The 17,597-nt window shown below is 46.7% G+C and overlaps 1 protein-coding gene across 1 annotated transcript in view; it reads right to left on the bottom strand.

Annotated features, from left to right (window-relative positions):
- LOC135574943 (intermembrane lipid transfer protein VPS13B-like) overlaps positions 1-17,597 on the bottom strand; it is a 415,456-nt gene that overhangs the window by 352,706 nt on the left and 45,153 nt on the right. Inside the window, 1 exon segment of the mRNA XM_065027065.1 lies at positions 15,471-15,671. Coding sequence (XP_064883137.1) covers positions 15,471-15,671 — 201 coding nt within the window.

Raw genomic sequence — 17,597 nt, 5'->3', positions numbered from 1 at the left:
GGACATTATGGGGACATTATGGGGACATTATGGGGACATTATGAGGACATTATGGGGACATTATGGGGACATTATGGGGACATTATGGGGACATTATGGGGACATTATGGGGACATTATGGGGACATTATAATAAGTCTTGTCTTGATGGACACTATGAGGACATTATGATAACATTGATGTCTTGATGGACACTATGGGGACATTATAATAACAGTGTTGATGGACACTATGGAGACATTATAATAACAGTGATGTCTTGATGGACACTATGGGGACATTATAATAACAGTGATGTCTTGATGGACACTATGGGGACATTATAATAACAGTGATGTCTTGATGGACACTATGGGGACATTATAATAGCAGTGTTGTCTTGATGGACACTATGGGGACATTATAATAACAGTGTTGTCTTGATGGACACTATGGGGACATTATAATAACAGTGATTTCTTGATGGACACTATGGGGACATTATAATAACAGTGTTGTCTTGATGGACACTATGGGGACATTATAATAAAGTGATGTCTTGATGGACACTATGGGGACATTATAATAACAGTGATGTCTTGATGGACACTATGGGGACATTATAATAACAGTGATGTCTTGATGGACACTATGGGGACATTATAATAACAGTGATGTCTTGATGGACATTATGGGGACATTATAATAGCAGTGATGTCTTGATGGACACTATGGGGACATTATAATAACAGTGATGTCTTGATGGACACTATGGGGACATTATAATAACAGTGATGTCTTGATGGACACTATGGGGACATTATAATAACAGTGATGTCTTGATGGACATTATGGGGACATTATAATAACAGTGATGTCTTGATGGACACTATGGGGACATTATAATAGCAGTGTTGATGGACAGTATGGGGACATTATAATAGCAGTGTTGATGGACAGTATGGGGACATTATAATAGCAGTGTTGATGGACAGTATGGGGACATTATAATAGCAGTGTTGATGGACAGTATGGGGACATTATAATAGCAGTGTTGATGGACAGTATGGGGACATTATAATAACAGTGATGTCTTGATGGACACTATGAGGACATTATAATAACAGTGATGTCTTGATGGACACTATGGGGACATTATAATAGCAGTGTTGTCCTGATGGACACTATGGGGACATTATAATAACAGTGATGTCTTGATGGAATCATTATAATAGACAGTGTTGAATGGACACTATGGGGACATTATAATAGAATGATGTCTTGATGGACACTATGGGGACATTATAATAACAGTGTTGATGGACACTATGAGGACATTATAATAGCAGTGATGTCTTGATGGACATTATGGGGACATTATAATAGCAGTGATGTCTTGATGGACATTATGGGGACATTATAATAGCAGTGTATGTACGACAGACTACCTGTGGAATCACCTGGAAAGACAGTTACAGTAGAATCTACCTGGTTGTAATCTAAGGGTTGGTATCTACCTGGTTGGAATCTACCTGGTTGGAATCTACCTGGTTGGAATCTACCTGGTTGGAATCTACCTGGTTGGAATCTACCTGGTTGGTATCTACCTGGTTGGAATACCTGGTTGGAATCTACCTGGCTTAGTAGGGTTGGAATCTACCTGGTTGGAATCTACCTGGTTGGAATCTACCTGGTTGGAATCTACCTGGTTGGTATCTACCTGGTTGGAATCTACCTGGTTGGTATCTACCTGGTTGGAATCTACCTGGTTGGTATCTACCTGGTTGGAATCTACCTGGTTGGAATCTACCTGGTTGGAATCTACCTGGTTGGAATCTACCTGGTTGGTATCTACCTGGTTGGTATCTATGGTTGGTATCTACCTGGTTGTATCTACCTGGTTGGTATCTACCTGGTTGTAGTATGGTTGGTATCTACCTGGTTTGTAGTAGGGTTGGTATCTACCTGGTTGGTATCTACCTGGTTGGAATCTACCTGGTTGGAATCTACCTGGTTGGTATCTACCTGGTTGGTATCTACCTGGTTGGAATCTACCTGGTTGGTATATACCTGGCTGTAGTAGGGTTGGAATCTACCTGGTTGGTATCTACCTGGTTGGAATCTACCTGGTTGGTATCTACCTGGTTGGTATCTACCTGGTTGGAATCTACCTGGTTGGTATCTACCTGGCTGTAGTAGGGTTGGAATCTACCTGGTTGGTATCTACCTGGTTGGAATCTACCTGGTTGGAATCTACCTGGTTGGTATCTACCTGGTTGGAATCTACCTGGTTGGAATCTACGTGGTTGGTATCTACCTGGTTGGAATCTACGTGGTTGGTATCTACGTGGTTGGAATCTACGTGGTTGGTATCTACGTGGTTGGTATCTACCTGGTTGGAATCTACCTGGTTGGAATCTACCTGGTTGGAATCTACCTGGTTGGTATCTACCTGGTTGGTATCTACCTGGTTATAGTAGGGTTGGTATCTACCTGGTTGTAGTAGGGTTGGTATCTACCTGGTTGTAGTATGGTTGGTATCTACCTGGTTTGTAGTAGGGTTGGTATCTACCTGGTTGGTATCTACCTGGTTGGAATCTACCTGGTTGGAATCTACCTGGTTGGAATCTACCTGGTTGGTATCTACCTGGTTGGTATCTACCTGGTTGGTATCTACCTGGTTGGAATCTACCTGGTTGGTATCTACCTGGCTGTAGTAGGGTTGGAATCTACCTGGTTGGTATCTACCTGGTTGGAATCTACCTGGTTGGTATCTACCTGGTTGGTATCTACCTGGTTGGAATCTACCTGGTTGGAATCTACCTGGCTGTAGTAGGGTTGGAATCTACCTGGTTGGTATCTACCTGGTTGGTATCTACCTGGTTGGAATCTACCTGGTTGGTATCTACCTGGTTGGAATCTACCTGGTTGGTATCTACCTGGTTGGTATCTACCTGGTTGGTATCTACCTGGTTATAGTATGGTTGGTATCTACCTGGTTGTAGTAGGGTTGGTATCTACCTGGTTGTAGTATGGTTGGTATCTACCTGGTTGGTATCTACCTGGTTGGTATCTACCTGGTTGGAATCTACCTGGTTGGAATCTACCTGGTTGGTATCTACCTGGTTGGTATCTACCTGGTTATAGTATGGTTGGTATCTACCTGGTTGTAGTAGGGTTGGTATCTACCTGGTTGGTATCTACCTGGTTGGTATCTACCTGGTTGGTATCTACCTGGTTATAGTATGGTTGGTATCTACCTGGTTGTAGTAGGGTTGGTATCTACCTGGTTGGAATCTACCTGGTTATAGTATGGTTGGTATCTACCTGGTTGTAGTAGGGTTGGTATCTACCTGGTTGTAGTATGGTTGGTATCTACCTGGTTTGTAGTAGGGTTGGTATCTACCTGGTTGTAGTAGGGTTGGTATCTACCTGGTTGGTATCTACCTGGTTGTGGTTTGTAGTAGGGTTGGTATCTACCTGGCTGTGGTTGGTATCTACCTGGTTGTGGTTGGTATCTACCTGGCTGTGGTTGGCATCTACCTGGTTGTGGATTGTAGTAGGGGTGGTATCTACCTGGTTGTGGGTTGTAGTAGGGTTGGTATCTACCTGGTTGTGGTTGGTATATACCTGGTTGTGGTTTGTAGTAGGGTTGGTATCTACCTGGTTGTGGGTTATAGTAGGGTTGGTATCTACCTGGTTGTGGTTTGTAGTAGGGTTGGTATCTACCTGGTTGTGGATGGTAGTAGGGTTGGTATCTACCTGGCTGTGGTTGGCATCTACCTGGTTGTGGTTTGTAGTAGGGTTGGTATATACCTGGTTGTGGTTTGTAGTACGGTTGGTATCTACCTGGCTGTGGGTTGTAGTAGGGTTGGTATCTACCTGGCTGTGGTTGGTATCTACCTGGTTGTGGGTTATAGTAGGGTTGGTATCTACCTGGTTGTGGTTGGTATCTACCTGGTTGTGGTTTGTAGTAGGGTTGGTATCTACCTGGTTGTGGGTGGTAGTAGGGTTGGTATCTACCTGGTTGTGGGTGGTAGTAGGGTTGGTATCTACCTGGTTGTGGTTAGTATCTACCTGGTTGTGGGTTGTAGTAGGGTTGGTATATACCTGGTTGTGGTTGTAGTAGGGTTGGTATCTACCTGGTTGTGGGTTGTAGTAGGGTTGGTATCTACCTGGTTGTGGGTTGTAGTAGGGTTGGTATCTACCTGGTTGTGGGTTGTAGTAGGGTTGGTATCTACCTGGTTGTGGTTGGTATCTACCTGGCTGTGGTTGGTATCTACCTGGTTGTGGTTTGTAGTAGGGTTGGTATCTACCTGGTTGTGGTTTGTAGTAGGGTTGGTATCTACCTGGTTGTGGGTGGTAGTAGGGTTGGTATCTACCTGGCTGTGGTTTGTAGTAGGGTTGGTATCTACCTGGTTGTGGTTGGTAGTAGGGTTGGTATCTACCTGGTTGTGGTTGGTATCTACCTGGCTGTGGTTTGTAGTAGGGTTGGTATCTACCTGGTTGGTGGTATCTACCTGGTTGTGGTTTGTAGTAGGGTTGGTATCTACCTGGTTGTGGTTTGTAGTAGGGTTGGTATCTACCTGGTTGTGGTTGGTATCTACCTGGTTGTGGTTGTAGTAGGGTTGGTATCTACCTGGTTGTGGTTGGTATCTACCTGGCTGTGGGTGGGTTGTAGTAGGGTTGGTATCTACCTGGTTTAGGGTTGGTATCTACCTGGTTGTGGTTTGTAGTAGGGTTGGTATCTACCTGGTTGTGGTTGGTAGTAGGGTTGGTATCTACCTGGTTGTGGTTTGTAGGGTTGGTATCTACCTGGTTGTGGTTTGTAGTAGGGTTGGTATCTACCTGGTTGTGGTTTGTAGTAGGGTTGGTATCTACCTGGTTGTGGTTTGTAGTAGGGTTGGTATCTACCTGGTTGTGGTTGGTATCTACCTGGTTGTGGTTGGTTTATCTACCTGGCTGTGGTTTGTAGTAGGGTTGGTATCTACCTGGTTGTGGGTTGTAGTAGGGTTGGTATCTACCTGGTTGTGGTTTGTAGTAGGGTTGGTATCTACCTGGTTGTGGTTTGTAGTAGGGTTGGTATCTACCTGGTTGTGGTTGGTATCTACCTGGTTGTGGTTGGTATCTACCTGGCTGTGGGTTGTAGTAGGGTTGGTATCTACCTGGTTGTGAGTTGTAGTAGGGTTGGTATCTACCTGGTTGTGGTTGGTATCTACCTGGTTGTGGTTTGTAGTAGGGTTGGTATCTACCTGGTTGTGGTTTGTAGTAGGGTTGGTATCTACCTGGTTTGTGGGTTGGTATCTACCTGGTTGTGGTGGTATCTACCTGTATGTGGTTGGTATCTACCTGGTTGTGGTTGGTAGTAGGGTTGGTATCTACCTGGTTGTGGGTTGTAGTAGGGTTGGTATCTACCTGGTTGTGGTTTGTAGTAGGGTTGGTATATACCTGGTTGTGGTTGGTATCTACCTGGATGTGGTTTGTAGTAGGGTTGGTATCTACCTGGTTGTGGTTTGTAGTAGGGTTGGTATCTACCTGGTTGTGGGTGTAGTAGGGTTGGTATCTACCTGGCTGTGGTTTGTAGTAGGGTTGGTATCTACCTGGTTGTGGTTTGTAGTAGGGTTGGTATCTACCTGGTTGTGGTTGGTATCTACCTGGCTGTGGTTTGTAGTAGGGTTGGTATCTACCTGGTTGTGGTTTTGTAGTAGGGTTGGTATCTACCTGGATGTGGTTGGTATCTACCTGGTTGTGGTTTGTAGTAGGGTTGGTATCTACCTGGTTGTGGTTTGTAGTAGGGTTGGTATCTACCTGGTTGTGGTTGTAGTAGGGTTGGTATCTACCTGGTTGTGGTAGGGTTGGTATCTACCTGGCTGTGGTTTGTAGTAGGGTTGGTATCTACCTGGTTGTGGTTGTAGTAGGGTTGGTATCTACCTGGTTGTGGTTTGTAGTAGGGTTGGTATCTACCTGGTTGTGGTTTGTAGTAGGGTTGGTATCTACCTGGTTGTGGTTTGTAGTAGGGTTGGTATCTACCTGGTTGTGGTTTGTAGTAGGGTTGGTATCTACCTGGTTGTGGTTGTAGTAGGGTTGGTATCTACCTGGTTGTGGTTGGTATCTACCTGGTTGTGGTTTGTAGTAGGGTTGGTATCTACCTGGTTGTAGTAGGGTTGGTATCTACCTGGTTGTGGTTGTAGTAGGGTTGGTATCTACCTGGCTGTGGTTGGTATCTACCTGGTTGTGGTTTGTAGTAGGGTTGGTATCTACCTGGTTGTGGTTGTAGTAGGGTTGGTATCTACCTGGTGTGGTTGGCATCTACCTGGTTGTGGTTGTAGTAGGGTTGGTATCTACCTGGTTGTGGTTAGTAGGGTTGGTATCTACCTGGCTGTGGTTTGTAGTAGGGTTGGTATCTACCTGGTTGTGGTTGGTTGGTAGGGTTGGTATCTACCTGGTTGTGGTTGGTATCTACCTGGTTGTGGTTTGTAGTAGGGTTGGTATCTACCTGGTTGTGGTTTGTAGTAGGGTTGGTATCTACCTGGTTGTGGTTTGTAGTAGGGTTGGTATCTACCTGGTTGTGGTTGTAGTACCTGGTTGTGGTTTGGTTGGTATCTACCTGGTTGTGGTTTGTGGTATCTACCTGGTTGTGGGTGGTAGTAGGGTTGGTATCTACCTGGTTGTGGTTGTAGTAGGGTTGGTATCTACCTGGTTGTGTTGGTATCTTGGTTTGTAGTAGGGTTGGTATCTACCTGGTGTAGTAGGGTTGGTATCTACCTGGTTGTGGTTGTATCTAGGGTTGGTATCTACCTGGTTGTGGTTTGTAGTAGGGTTGGTATCTACCTGGTTGTGGTTTGTAGTAGGGTTGGTATCTACCTGGTTGTGGTTGGTATCTACCTGGTTGTGGTTTGTAGTAGGGTTGGTATCTACCTGGCTGTGGTTTGTAGTAGGGTTGGTATCTACCTGGTTGTGGTTGTAGTAGGGTTGGTATCTACCTGGTTGTGGTTGGTATCTACCTGGCTGTGGTTTGTAGTAGGGTTGGTATCTACCTGGTTGTGGGTTGTAGTAGGGTTGGTATCTACCTGGTTGTGGTTTGTAGTAGGGTTGGTATCTACCTGGTTGTGGTTTGTAGTAGGGTTGGTATCTACCTGGTTGTGGTTGGCTGGTATCTACCTGGTTGTGGTTGGTATCTACCTGGTTGTGGTTTGTAGTAGGGTTGGTATCTACCTGGGTTGTAGTAGGGTTGGTATCTACCTGGTTGTGGTTTGTAGTAGGGTTGGTATCTACCTGGTTGTGGTTTGTATAGGGTTGGTATCTACCTGGTTTGTAGTAGGGTTGGTATCTACCTGGTTGTGGTTTTCTACCTGGTATGGGTTGGTATCTACCTGGTTGTGGTTGTAGTAGGGTTGGTATCTACCTGGTTGTGGGTTGTAGTAGGGTTGGTATCTACCTGGTTGTGGGTAGTAGGGTTGGTATATACCTGGTTGTGGTTGGTATCTACCTGGTTGTGGTTTGTAGTAGGGTTGGTATCTACCTGGTTGTGGTTTGTAGTAGGGTTGGTATCTACCTGGTTGTGGGTGGTAGTAGGGTTGGTATCTACCTGGCTGTGGTTTGTAGTAGGGTTGGTATCTACCTGGTTGTGGTTTGTAGTAGGGTTGGTATCTACCTGGTGGTGTGGTTGGTATCTACCTGGTTGTGGTTTGTAGTAGGGTTGGTATCTACCTGGTTGTGGTTAGGGTTGGTATCTACCTGGCTGTTGGTATCTACCTGGGTTTGTAGGGTTGGTATCTACCTGGCTGTGGTAGTAGGGTTGGTATCTACCTGGTTGTGGTTGTAGTAGGGTTGGTATCTACCTGGTTGTGGTTTGTAGTAGGGTTGGTATCTACCTGGTTGTGGTTGTAGTAGGGTTGGTATCTACCTGGTTGTGGTTTGTAGTAGGGTTGGTATCTACCTGGCTGTGGTTGGTATCTACCTGGTTGTGGTTTGTAGTAGGGTTGGTATCTACCTGGTTGTGGTTGTAGTAGGGTTGGTATCTACCTGGTTGTGGGTAGTAGGGTTGGTATCTACCTGGTGTGGTTTGTAGTAGGGTTGGTATCTACCTGGTTGTGGTTGGTAGTAGGGTTGGTATCTACCTGGCTGTGGTTGGTATCTACCTGCTGTGGTTTGTAGTAGGGTTGGTATCTACCTGGTTGTGGTTTGTAGTAGGGTTGGTATCTACCTGGCTGTGGTTGGTATCTACCTGGTTGTGGTTTGTAGTAGGGTTGGTATCTACCTGGTTGTGGTTTGTAGTAGGGTTGGTATCTACCTGGTGTGGGGTAGTAGGGTTGGTATCTACCTGGTTGTGGTTGTAGTAGGGTTGGTATCTACCTGGTTGTGGTTTGTAGTAGGGTTGGTATCTACCTGGTTGTGGTTTGTAGTAGGGTATCTACCTGGTTGTGGTTGTAGTAGGGTTGGTATCTACCTGGCTGTGGTTGGTATCTACCTGGTTGTAGGGCTGGTTTGTAGTAGGGTTGGTATCTACCTGGGTTGTAGTAGGGTTGGTATCTACCTGGCTGTGGTTGGTATCTACCTGGTTGTGGTTTGTATCTACCTGGTTGTGGTTGGTATCTACCTGGTTTGTAGGGTTTGTAGTAGGGTTGGTATCTACCTGGTTGTGGTTGTAGTAGGGTTGGTATCTACCTGGTTGTGGTTGGTAGTAGGGTTGGTATCTACCTGGTTGTGGTTGGTATCTACCTGGTTGTTGTAGTAGGGTTGGTATCTACCTGGCTGTGGTTGGTATCTACCTGGTTGTGGTTTGTAGTAGGGTTGGTATCTACCTGGTTGTGGTTGGTATCTACCTGGCTGTGGTTGGTATCTACCTGGTTGTGGTTGGTATCTACCTGGTTGTGGTTGGTATCTACCTGGCTGTGGTTTGTAGTAGGGTTGGTATCTACCTGGTTGTGGTTGGTATCTACCTGGGGTTGGTATCTACCTGGTTGTAGTTTGTAGTAGGGTTGGTATCTACCTGGTTGTGGCTGGTATCTACCCTGGTTTGTAGTAGGGGTTGGTATCTACCTGGCTGTGGTTGGTATCTACCTGGTTGTGGGTGGGTAGGGTTGGTATCTACCTGGTTGTGGGTGGTTGTAGGGTATCTACCTGGTTGGGTTGGTATCTACCTGGTTGTGGGTTGTAGTAGGGTTGGTATCTACCTGGTTGTAGGTTGGTATCTACCTGGTTGTGGTTTGTAGTACCTGGTATCTACCTGGTTGTAGTAGGGTTGGTATCTACCTGGTTGTGGGTTGTAGTAGGGTTGGTATCTACCTGGTTGTGGTTGGTATCTACCTGGTTGTGGTTTGTAGTAGGGTTGGTATCTACCTGGTTGTGGTTTGTAGTAGGGTTGGTATCTACCTGGTTGTGGTTGGTAGTAGGGTTGGTATCTACCTGGTTGTGGTTGGTATCTACCTGGCTGTGGTTTGTAGTAGGGTTGGTATCTACCTGGTTGTGGGTTGTAGTAGGGTTGGTATCTACCTGGTTGTGGTTTGTAGTAGGGTTGGTATCTACCTGGTTGTGGTTTGTAGTAGGGTTGGTATCTACCTGGTTGTGGTTGGTATCTACCTGGCTGTGGGTTGTAGTAGGGTTGGTATCTACCTGGTTGTGAGTTGTAGTAGGGTTGGTATCTACCTGGTTGTGGTTGGTATCTACCTGGTTGTATCTTTGTAGTAGGGTTGGTATCTACCTGGTTGTGGTTTGTAGTAGGGTTGGTATCTACCTGGTTTGTAGTAGGGTTGGTATCTACCTGGTTGTGGTTGGTATCTACCTGGATGTGGTTGGTATCTACCTGGTTGTGGTTGGTAGTAGGGTTGGTATCTACCTGGTTGTGGGTTGTAGTAGGGTTGGTATCTACCTGGTTGTGGTTTGTAGTAGGGTTGGTATATACCTGGTTGTGGTTGGTATCTACCTGGATGTGGTTTGTAGTAGGGTTGGTATCTACCTGGTTGTGGTTTGTAGTAGGGTTGGTATCTACCTGGTTGTGGGTGGTAGTACCTGGTATCTACCTGGTAGTGGTTTGTAGTAGGGTTGGTATCTACCTGGTTGTGGTTTGTAGTAGGGTTGGTATCTACCTGGTTGTGGTTGGTATCTACCTGGTAGTGGTTTGTAGTAGGGTTGGTATCTACCTGGTTGTGGTTTGTAGTAGGGTTGGTATCTACCTGGATGTGGTTGGTATCTACCTGGTTGTGGTTTGTAGGGTTGGTATCTACCTGGTTGTGGTTTGTAGTAGGGTTGGTATCTACCTGGTTGTGTTGTAGTAGGGTTGGTATCTACCTGGTTGTGGGTGGTAGTAGGGTTGGTATCTACCTGGCTGTGGTTTGTAGTAGGGTTGGTATCTACCTGGTTGTGGTTGGTAGTAGGGTTGGTATCTACCTGGTTGTGGTTGGTATCTACCTGGCTGTGGTTTGTAGTAGGGTTGGTATCTACCTGGTTGTGGTTTGTAGTAGGGTTGGTATCTACCTGGTTGTGGTTTGTAGTAGGGTTGGTATCTACCTGGTTGTGGTTTGTAGTAGGGTTGGTATCTACCTGGTTGTGGTTGTAGTAGGGTTGGTATCTACCTGGTTGTGGTTGGTATCTACCTGGTTGTGGTTTGTAGTAGGGTTGGTATCTACCTGGTTGTAGTAGGGTTGGTATCTACCTGGTTGTGGTTGTAGTAGGGTTGGTATCTACCTGGCTGTGGTTGGTATCTACCTGGTTGTGGTTTGTAGTAGGGTTGGTATCTACCTGGTTGTAGTAGGGTTGGTATCTACCTGGCTGTGGTTGGCATCTACCTGGTTGTGGTTTGTAGTAGGGTTGGTATCTACCTGGTTGTGGTTTGTAGTAGGGTTGGTATCTACCTGGTTGTGGTTTGTAGTAGGGTTGGTATCTACCTGGTTGTGGTTGGTAGTAGGGTTGGTATCTACCTGGCTGTGGTTGGTATCTACCTGGTTGTGGTTTGTAGTAGGGTTGGTATCTACCTGGCTGTGGTTTTGGTATCTACCTGGTTGTGGTTTGTAGTAGGGTTGGTATCTACCTGGTTGTGGTTTGGTATCTACCTGGCTGTGGTTGGTATCTACCTGGTTGTGGTTGGTATCTACCTGGTTGTGGTTTGTAGTAGGGTTGGTATCTACCTGGTTGTGTGGTTGGTAGTAGGGTTGGTATCTACCTGGTTGTGGTTTGTAGTACCTGGGGTTGGTATCTACCTGGTTGTGGTTTGTATCTACCTGGTATGTACCTGGTTGTGGTTGGTATCTACCTGGTTGTGGTTGGTATCTACCTGGTTGTGGTGGTAGTAGGGTTGGTATCTACCTGGTTGTGGTGGTAGTAGGGTTGGCATCTACCTGGTTGTGGTTGTATCTACCTGGCTGTGGTTGTAGTAGGGTTGGTATCTACCCTGGTTGTAGTAGGGTTGGTATCTACCTGGTTGTGGTTTGTAGTAGGGTTGGTATCTACCCTGGTTGTAGTAGGGTTGGTATCTACCTGGTTGTGGTTGTAGTACCTGGGTTGGTATCTACCTGGTTGTGGTTGGTATCTACCTGGTTGTGGTTTGGTAGGGTTGGTATCTACCTGGTTGTGGTTTGTAGTAGGGTTGGTATCTACCTGGTTGTGGTTTGTAGTAGGGTTGGTATCTACCTGGTTGTGGTTGGTATCTACCTGGCTGTGGTTTGTAGTAGGGTTGGTATCTACCTGGTTGTGGGTTGTAGTAGGGTTGGTATCTACCTGGTTGTGGTTTGTAGTAGGCTCTACCTGGCTGTGGTTTGTAGTAGGGTTGGTATCTACCTGGCTCTCTACCTGGTTGTAGGGTTGGTATCTACCTGGCTGTGGTTTGTAGTAGGGTTGGTATCTACCTGGTTGTGGAGTCTACCTGGCTGTAGGGTTGGTATCTACCTGGGTTGGTATCTACCTGGTTGTGGTTGTAGTAGGGTTGGTATCTACCTGGTTGTGGTTTGTACCTGGTAGGGTTGGTATCTACCTGGGTTTGTAGTAGGGTTGGTATCTACCTGGTTGTGGTGGTATCACCTGGGTTATCTACCTGGATGTGGTTGGTATCTACCTGGTTGTGGTTGGTAGTAGGGTTGGTATCTACCTGGTTGTGGGTTGTAGTAGGGTTGGTATCTACCTGGTTGTGGTTTGTAGTAGGGTTGGTATATACCTGGTTGTGGTTGGTATCTACCTGGATGTGGTTTGTAGTAGGGTTGGTATCTACCTGGTTGTGGTTTGTAGTAGGGTTGGTATCTACCTGGTTGTGGGTGGTAGTAGGGTTGGTATCTACCTGGTAGTGGTTTGTAGTAGGGTTGGTATCTACCTGGTTGTGGTTTGTAGTAGGGTCGGTATCTACCTGGTTGTGGTTGGTATCTACCTGGTAGTGGTTTGTAGTAGGGTTGGTATCTACCTGGTTGTGGTTTGTAGTAGGGTTGGTATCTACCTGGATGTGGTTGGTATCTACCTGGTTGTGGTTTGTAGTAGGGTTGGTATCTACCTGGTTGTGGTTTGTAGTAGGGTTGGTATCTACCTGGTTGTGGGTGGTAGTAGGGTTGGTATCTACCTGGTTGTGGGTGGTAGTAGGGTTGGTATCTACCTGGCTGTGGTTTGTAGTAGGGTTGGTATCTACCTGGTTGTGGTTGGTAGTAGGGTTGGTATCTACCTGGTTGTGGTTGGTATCTACCTGGCTGTGGTTTGTAGTAGGGTTGGTATCTACCTGGTTGTGGGTTGTAGTAGGGTTGGTATCTACCTGGTTGTGGTTTGTAGTAGGGTTGGTATCTACCTGGTTGTGGTTGTAGTAGGGTTGGTATCTACCTGGTTGTGGTTGTAGTAGGGTTGGTATCTACCTGGTTGTGGTTGGTATCTACCTGGTTGTGGTTTGTAGTAGGGTTGGTATCTACCTGGTTGTAGTAGGGTTGGTATCTACCTGGTTGTGGTTGTAGTAGGGTTGGTATCTACCTGGCTGTGGTTGGTATCTACCTGGTTGTGGTTTGTAGTAGGGTTGGTATCTACCTGGTTGTAGTAGGGTTGGTATCTACCTGGCTGTGGTTGGCATCTACCTGGTTGTGGTTTGTAGTAGGGTTGGTATCTACCTGGTTGTGGTTTGTAGTAGGGTTGGTATCTACCTGGTTGTGGTTTGTAGTAGGGTTGGTATCTACCTGGTTGTGGTTGGTAGTAGGGTTGGTATCTACCTGGTTGTGGTTGGTATCTACCTGGTTGTGGGTTGTAGTAGGGTTGGTATCTACCTGGCTGTGGTTGGTATCTACCTGGTTGTGGTTTGTAGTAGGGTTGGTATCTACCTGGTTGTGGTTGGTATCTACCTGGCTGTGGTTGGTATCTACATGGTTGTGGTTGGTATCTACCTGGTTGTGGTTGGTATCTACCTGGCTGTGGTTTGTAGTAGGGTTGGTATCTACCTGGTTGTGGTTGGTATCTACCTGGCTTTGGTTGGTATCTACCTGGTTGTAGTTTGTAGTAGGGTTGGTATCTACCTGGTTGTGGTTGGTATCTACCTGGTTGTAGTTTGTAGTAGGGTTGGTATCTACCTGGTTGTGGTTGATATCTACCTGGTTGTGGGTGGTAGTAGGGTTGGTATCTACCTGGTTGTGGGTGGTAGTAGGGTTGGCATCTACCTGGTTGTGGTTGGTATCTACCTGGTTGTGGGTTGTAGTAGGGTTGGTATCTACCTGGTTGTAGTAGGGTTGGTATCTACCTGGTTGTGGTTTGTAGTAGGGTTGGTATCTACCTGGTTGTAGTAGGGTTGGTATCTACCTGGTTGTGGGTTGTAGTAGGGGTGGTATCTACCTGGTTGTGGTTGGTATCTACCTGGTTGTGGTTTGTAGTAGGGTTGGTATCTACCTGGTAGTGGTTTGTAGTAGGGTTGGTATCTACCTGGTTGTGGTTTGTAGTAGGGTCGGTATCTACCTGGTTGTGGTTGGTATCTACCTGGTTGTGGTTTGTAGTAGGGTTGGTATCTACCTGGCTGTGGTTGGTATCTACCTGGTTGTGGTTTGTAGTAGGGTTGGTATCTACCTGGTTGTGGTTTGTAGTAGGGTCGGTATCTACCTGGTTGTGGTTGGTATCTACCTGGTAGTGGTTTGTAGTAGGGTTGGTATCTACCTGGTTGTGGTTTGTAGTAGGGTTGGTATCTACCTGGTTGTGGTTGGTATCTACCTGGTTGTGGTTTGTAGTAGGGTTGGTATCTACCTGGTTGTGGTTTGTAGTAGGGTTGGTATCTACCTGGCTGTGGTTGGTATCTACCTGGTTGTGGTTTGTAGTAGGGTTGGTATCTACCTGGTTGTGGTTGGTATCTACCTGGTAGTGGTTTGTAGTAGGGTTGGTATCTACCTGGCTGTGGTTTGTAGTAGGGTTGGTATCTACCTGGATGTGGTTGGTATCTACCTGGTTGTGGTTTGTAGTAGGGTTGGTATCTACCTGGTTGTGGTTTGTAGTAGGGTTGGTATCTACCTGGTTGTGGTTTGTAGTAGGGTTGGTATCTACCTGGCTGTGGTTTGTAGTAGGGTTGGTATCTACCTGGTAGTGGTTTGTAGTAGGGTTGGTATATACCTGGTAGTGGTTTGTAGTAGGGTTGGTATCTACCTGGTTGTGGTTGGTAGTAGGGTTGGTATCTACCTGGTTGGGGTTGGTATCTACCTGGTTGTGGTTTGTAGTAGGGTTGGTATCTACCTGGTTGTGGTTTGTAGTAGGGTTGGTATCTACCTGGTTGTGGTTGGTAGTAGGGTTGGCATCTACCTGGTTGTGGTTTGTAGTAGGGTTGGTATCTACCTGGTTGTGGGTGGTAGTAGGGTTGGTATCTACCTGGTTGTGGGTGGTAGTAGGGTTGGCATCTACCTGGTTGTGGTTGGTATCTACCTGGTTGTGGTTTGTAGTAGGGTTGGTATCTACCTGGTTGTGGTTGGTATCTACCTGGTTGTGGTTTGTAGTAGGGTTGGTATCTACCTGGATGTGGTTGGTATCTACCTGGTTGTGGTTGGTATCTACCTGGTTGTGGTTTGTAGTAGGGTTGGTATCTACCTGGTTGTGGTTGGTATCTACCTGGTTGTGGTTTGTAGTAGGGTTGGTATCTACCTGGATGTGGTTGGTAGTAGGGTTGGTATCTACCTGGTTGTGGTTTGTAGTAGGGTTGGTATATACCTGGTAGTGGTTTGTAGTAGGGTTGGTATCTACCTGGTTGTGGTTGGTATCTACCTGGTTGTGGTTTGTAGTAGGGTTGGTATCTACCTGGTTGTGGTTTGTAGTAGGGTTGGTATCTACCTGGTTGTGGTTTGTAGTAGGGTTGGTATCTACCTGGTTGTGGTTTGTAGTAGGGTTGGTATCTACCTGGTTGTGGTTTGTAGTAGGGTTGGTATATACCTGGTAGTGGTTTGTAGTAGGGTTGGTATCTACCTGGCTGTGGTTGGTATCTACCTGGTAGTGGTTTGTAGTAGGGTTGGTATCTACCTGGTTGTGGTTGGTATCTACCTGGTTGTGGTTTGTAGTAGGGTTGGTATCTACCTGGTTGTGGTTTGTAGTAGGGTTGGTACTCGTGGTCCATGGCGCAGGCCAGCATCTTGAGAAGGCGGTGCACGGCGCTGCTGTTGAGCCGTAAGTCCAGAGGTCCAACCACCAGCCTCTTGACAGACGTCTCTTGGACAGGGGGGACCGGTTCTTCTTTAGGCCCTGTCGCCATGGTGAAGTCCTGCTGCCCTACACACACTGGGACAGAGACACAGAGGGTCAGAACCACACACACACTGGGACAGAGACACAGAGTCAGAACCACACACACACTGGGACAGAGACACAGAGTCAGAACCACACACACACTGGGACAGAGACACAGAGGATCAGAACCACACACACACTGGGACAGAGAGACACAGAGTCAGAACCACACACACACTGGGACAGAGACACAGAGGATCAGAACCACACACACACTGGGACAGAGACACAGAGGATCAGAACCACACACACACTGGGACAGAGACACAGAGGATCAGAACCACACACACACTGGGACAGAGACACAGAGTCAGAACCACACACACACACTGGGACAGAGAGACACAGAGTCAGAACCACACACACTGGGACAGAGAGACACAGAGTCAGAACCACACACACACTGGGACAGAGACACAGAGTCAGAACCACACACACACACTGGGACAGAGAGACAGAGGGTCAGAACCACACACACTGGGACAGAGAGACACAGAGTCAGAACCACACACACACTGGGACAGAGAGACACAGAGTCAGAACCACACACACACTGGGACAGAGAGACACAGAGTCAGAACCACACACAGACTGGGACAGAGAGACACAGGGTCAGAACCACACACACACTGGGACAGAGACACAGAGTCAGAACCACACACACACTGGGACAGAGACACAGAGTCAGAACCACACACACACTGGGACAGAGACACAGAGTCAGAACCACACACACTGGGACAGAGAGACACAGGGTCAGAACCACACACACACACATGAACGTACTCACACACTACACACACGTTTGCGCACACACACACACTCTCTCTCTCTCTCTCTCTCCTCTATGTGTATAGAGTGTGTATGTATAAATGTCCCTTCTCTCTCTCCTCTATGTGTATAGTGTATATATATATATGTATGTATATCCTTCTATCACTCAGCCATCCCGTTATTCACCGATGACACGCAGGTCACTGTTAGAATGATTTACAGCCACCTGGATCCATTAAAACTAGGGGGCGAGGAGACTACACTGGATCCATTAAAACTAGGGGGCGAGAAGACTACACTGGATCCATTAAAACTAGGGGGCGAGGAAACTACACTGGATCCATTAAAACTAGGGGGCGAGGAGACTACACTGGATCCATTAAAACTAGGGGGCGAGGAGACTACACTGGATCCATTAAAACTAGGGGCGAGGAGACTACACTGGATCCATTAAAACTAGGGGCGAGGAGACTACACTGGATCCATTAAAACTAGGGGCGAGGAGACTACACTGGATCCATTAAAACTAGGGGCGAGGAGACTACACTGGATCCATTAAAACTAGGGGCGAGGAGACTACACTGGATCCATTAAAACTAGGGGCGGAGGAGACTACACTGGATCCATTAAAACTAGGGGGCGGAGGAGACTACACTGGATCCATTAAAACTAGGGGCGGAGGAGACTACACTGGATCCATTAAAACTAGGGGCGAGGAGACTACACTGGATCCAATAAAACTAGGGGCGAAGGTGAAGAGGGGACTAAACTGGATCCATTAAAACTAGGGGGCAGAGGAGAAGAGGGGACTAAACTGGATCCATTAAAACTAGGGGCGGAGGTGAAGAGGGACTAAACTGGATCCATTAAAACTAGGGGGCGGAGGTGAAGAGGAGACTAAACTGGATCCATTAAAACTAGGGGGCGAAGGTGAAGAGGAGACTAAACTGGATCCATTAAAACTAGGGGGCGAGGAGACTAAACTGGATCCATTAAAACTAGGGGATGGAGGAGAAGAGGGGACTAAACTGGATCCATTAAAACTAGGGGACGGAGGAGAAGAGGGGACTAAACTGGATCCATTAAAACTAGGGGGCGGAGGAGAAGAGGAGACTAAACTGGATCCATTAAAACTAAGGGGCA

This window comes from Oncorhynchus nerka, linkage group LG14, assembly GCF_034236695.1.
Source record: "Oncorhynchus nerka isolate Pitt River linkage group LG14, Oner_Uvic_2.0, whole genome shotgun sequence".
Lineage (NCBI taxonomy): Eukaryota > Metazoa > Chordata > Actinopteri > Salmoniformes > Salmonidae > Oncorhynchus > Oncorhynchus nerka.
Note: the sequence above shows the minus strand (reverse complement) of the source record. Positions and strands in the feature narration are given on the sequence as shown.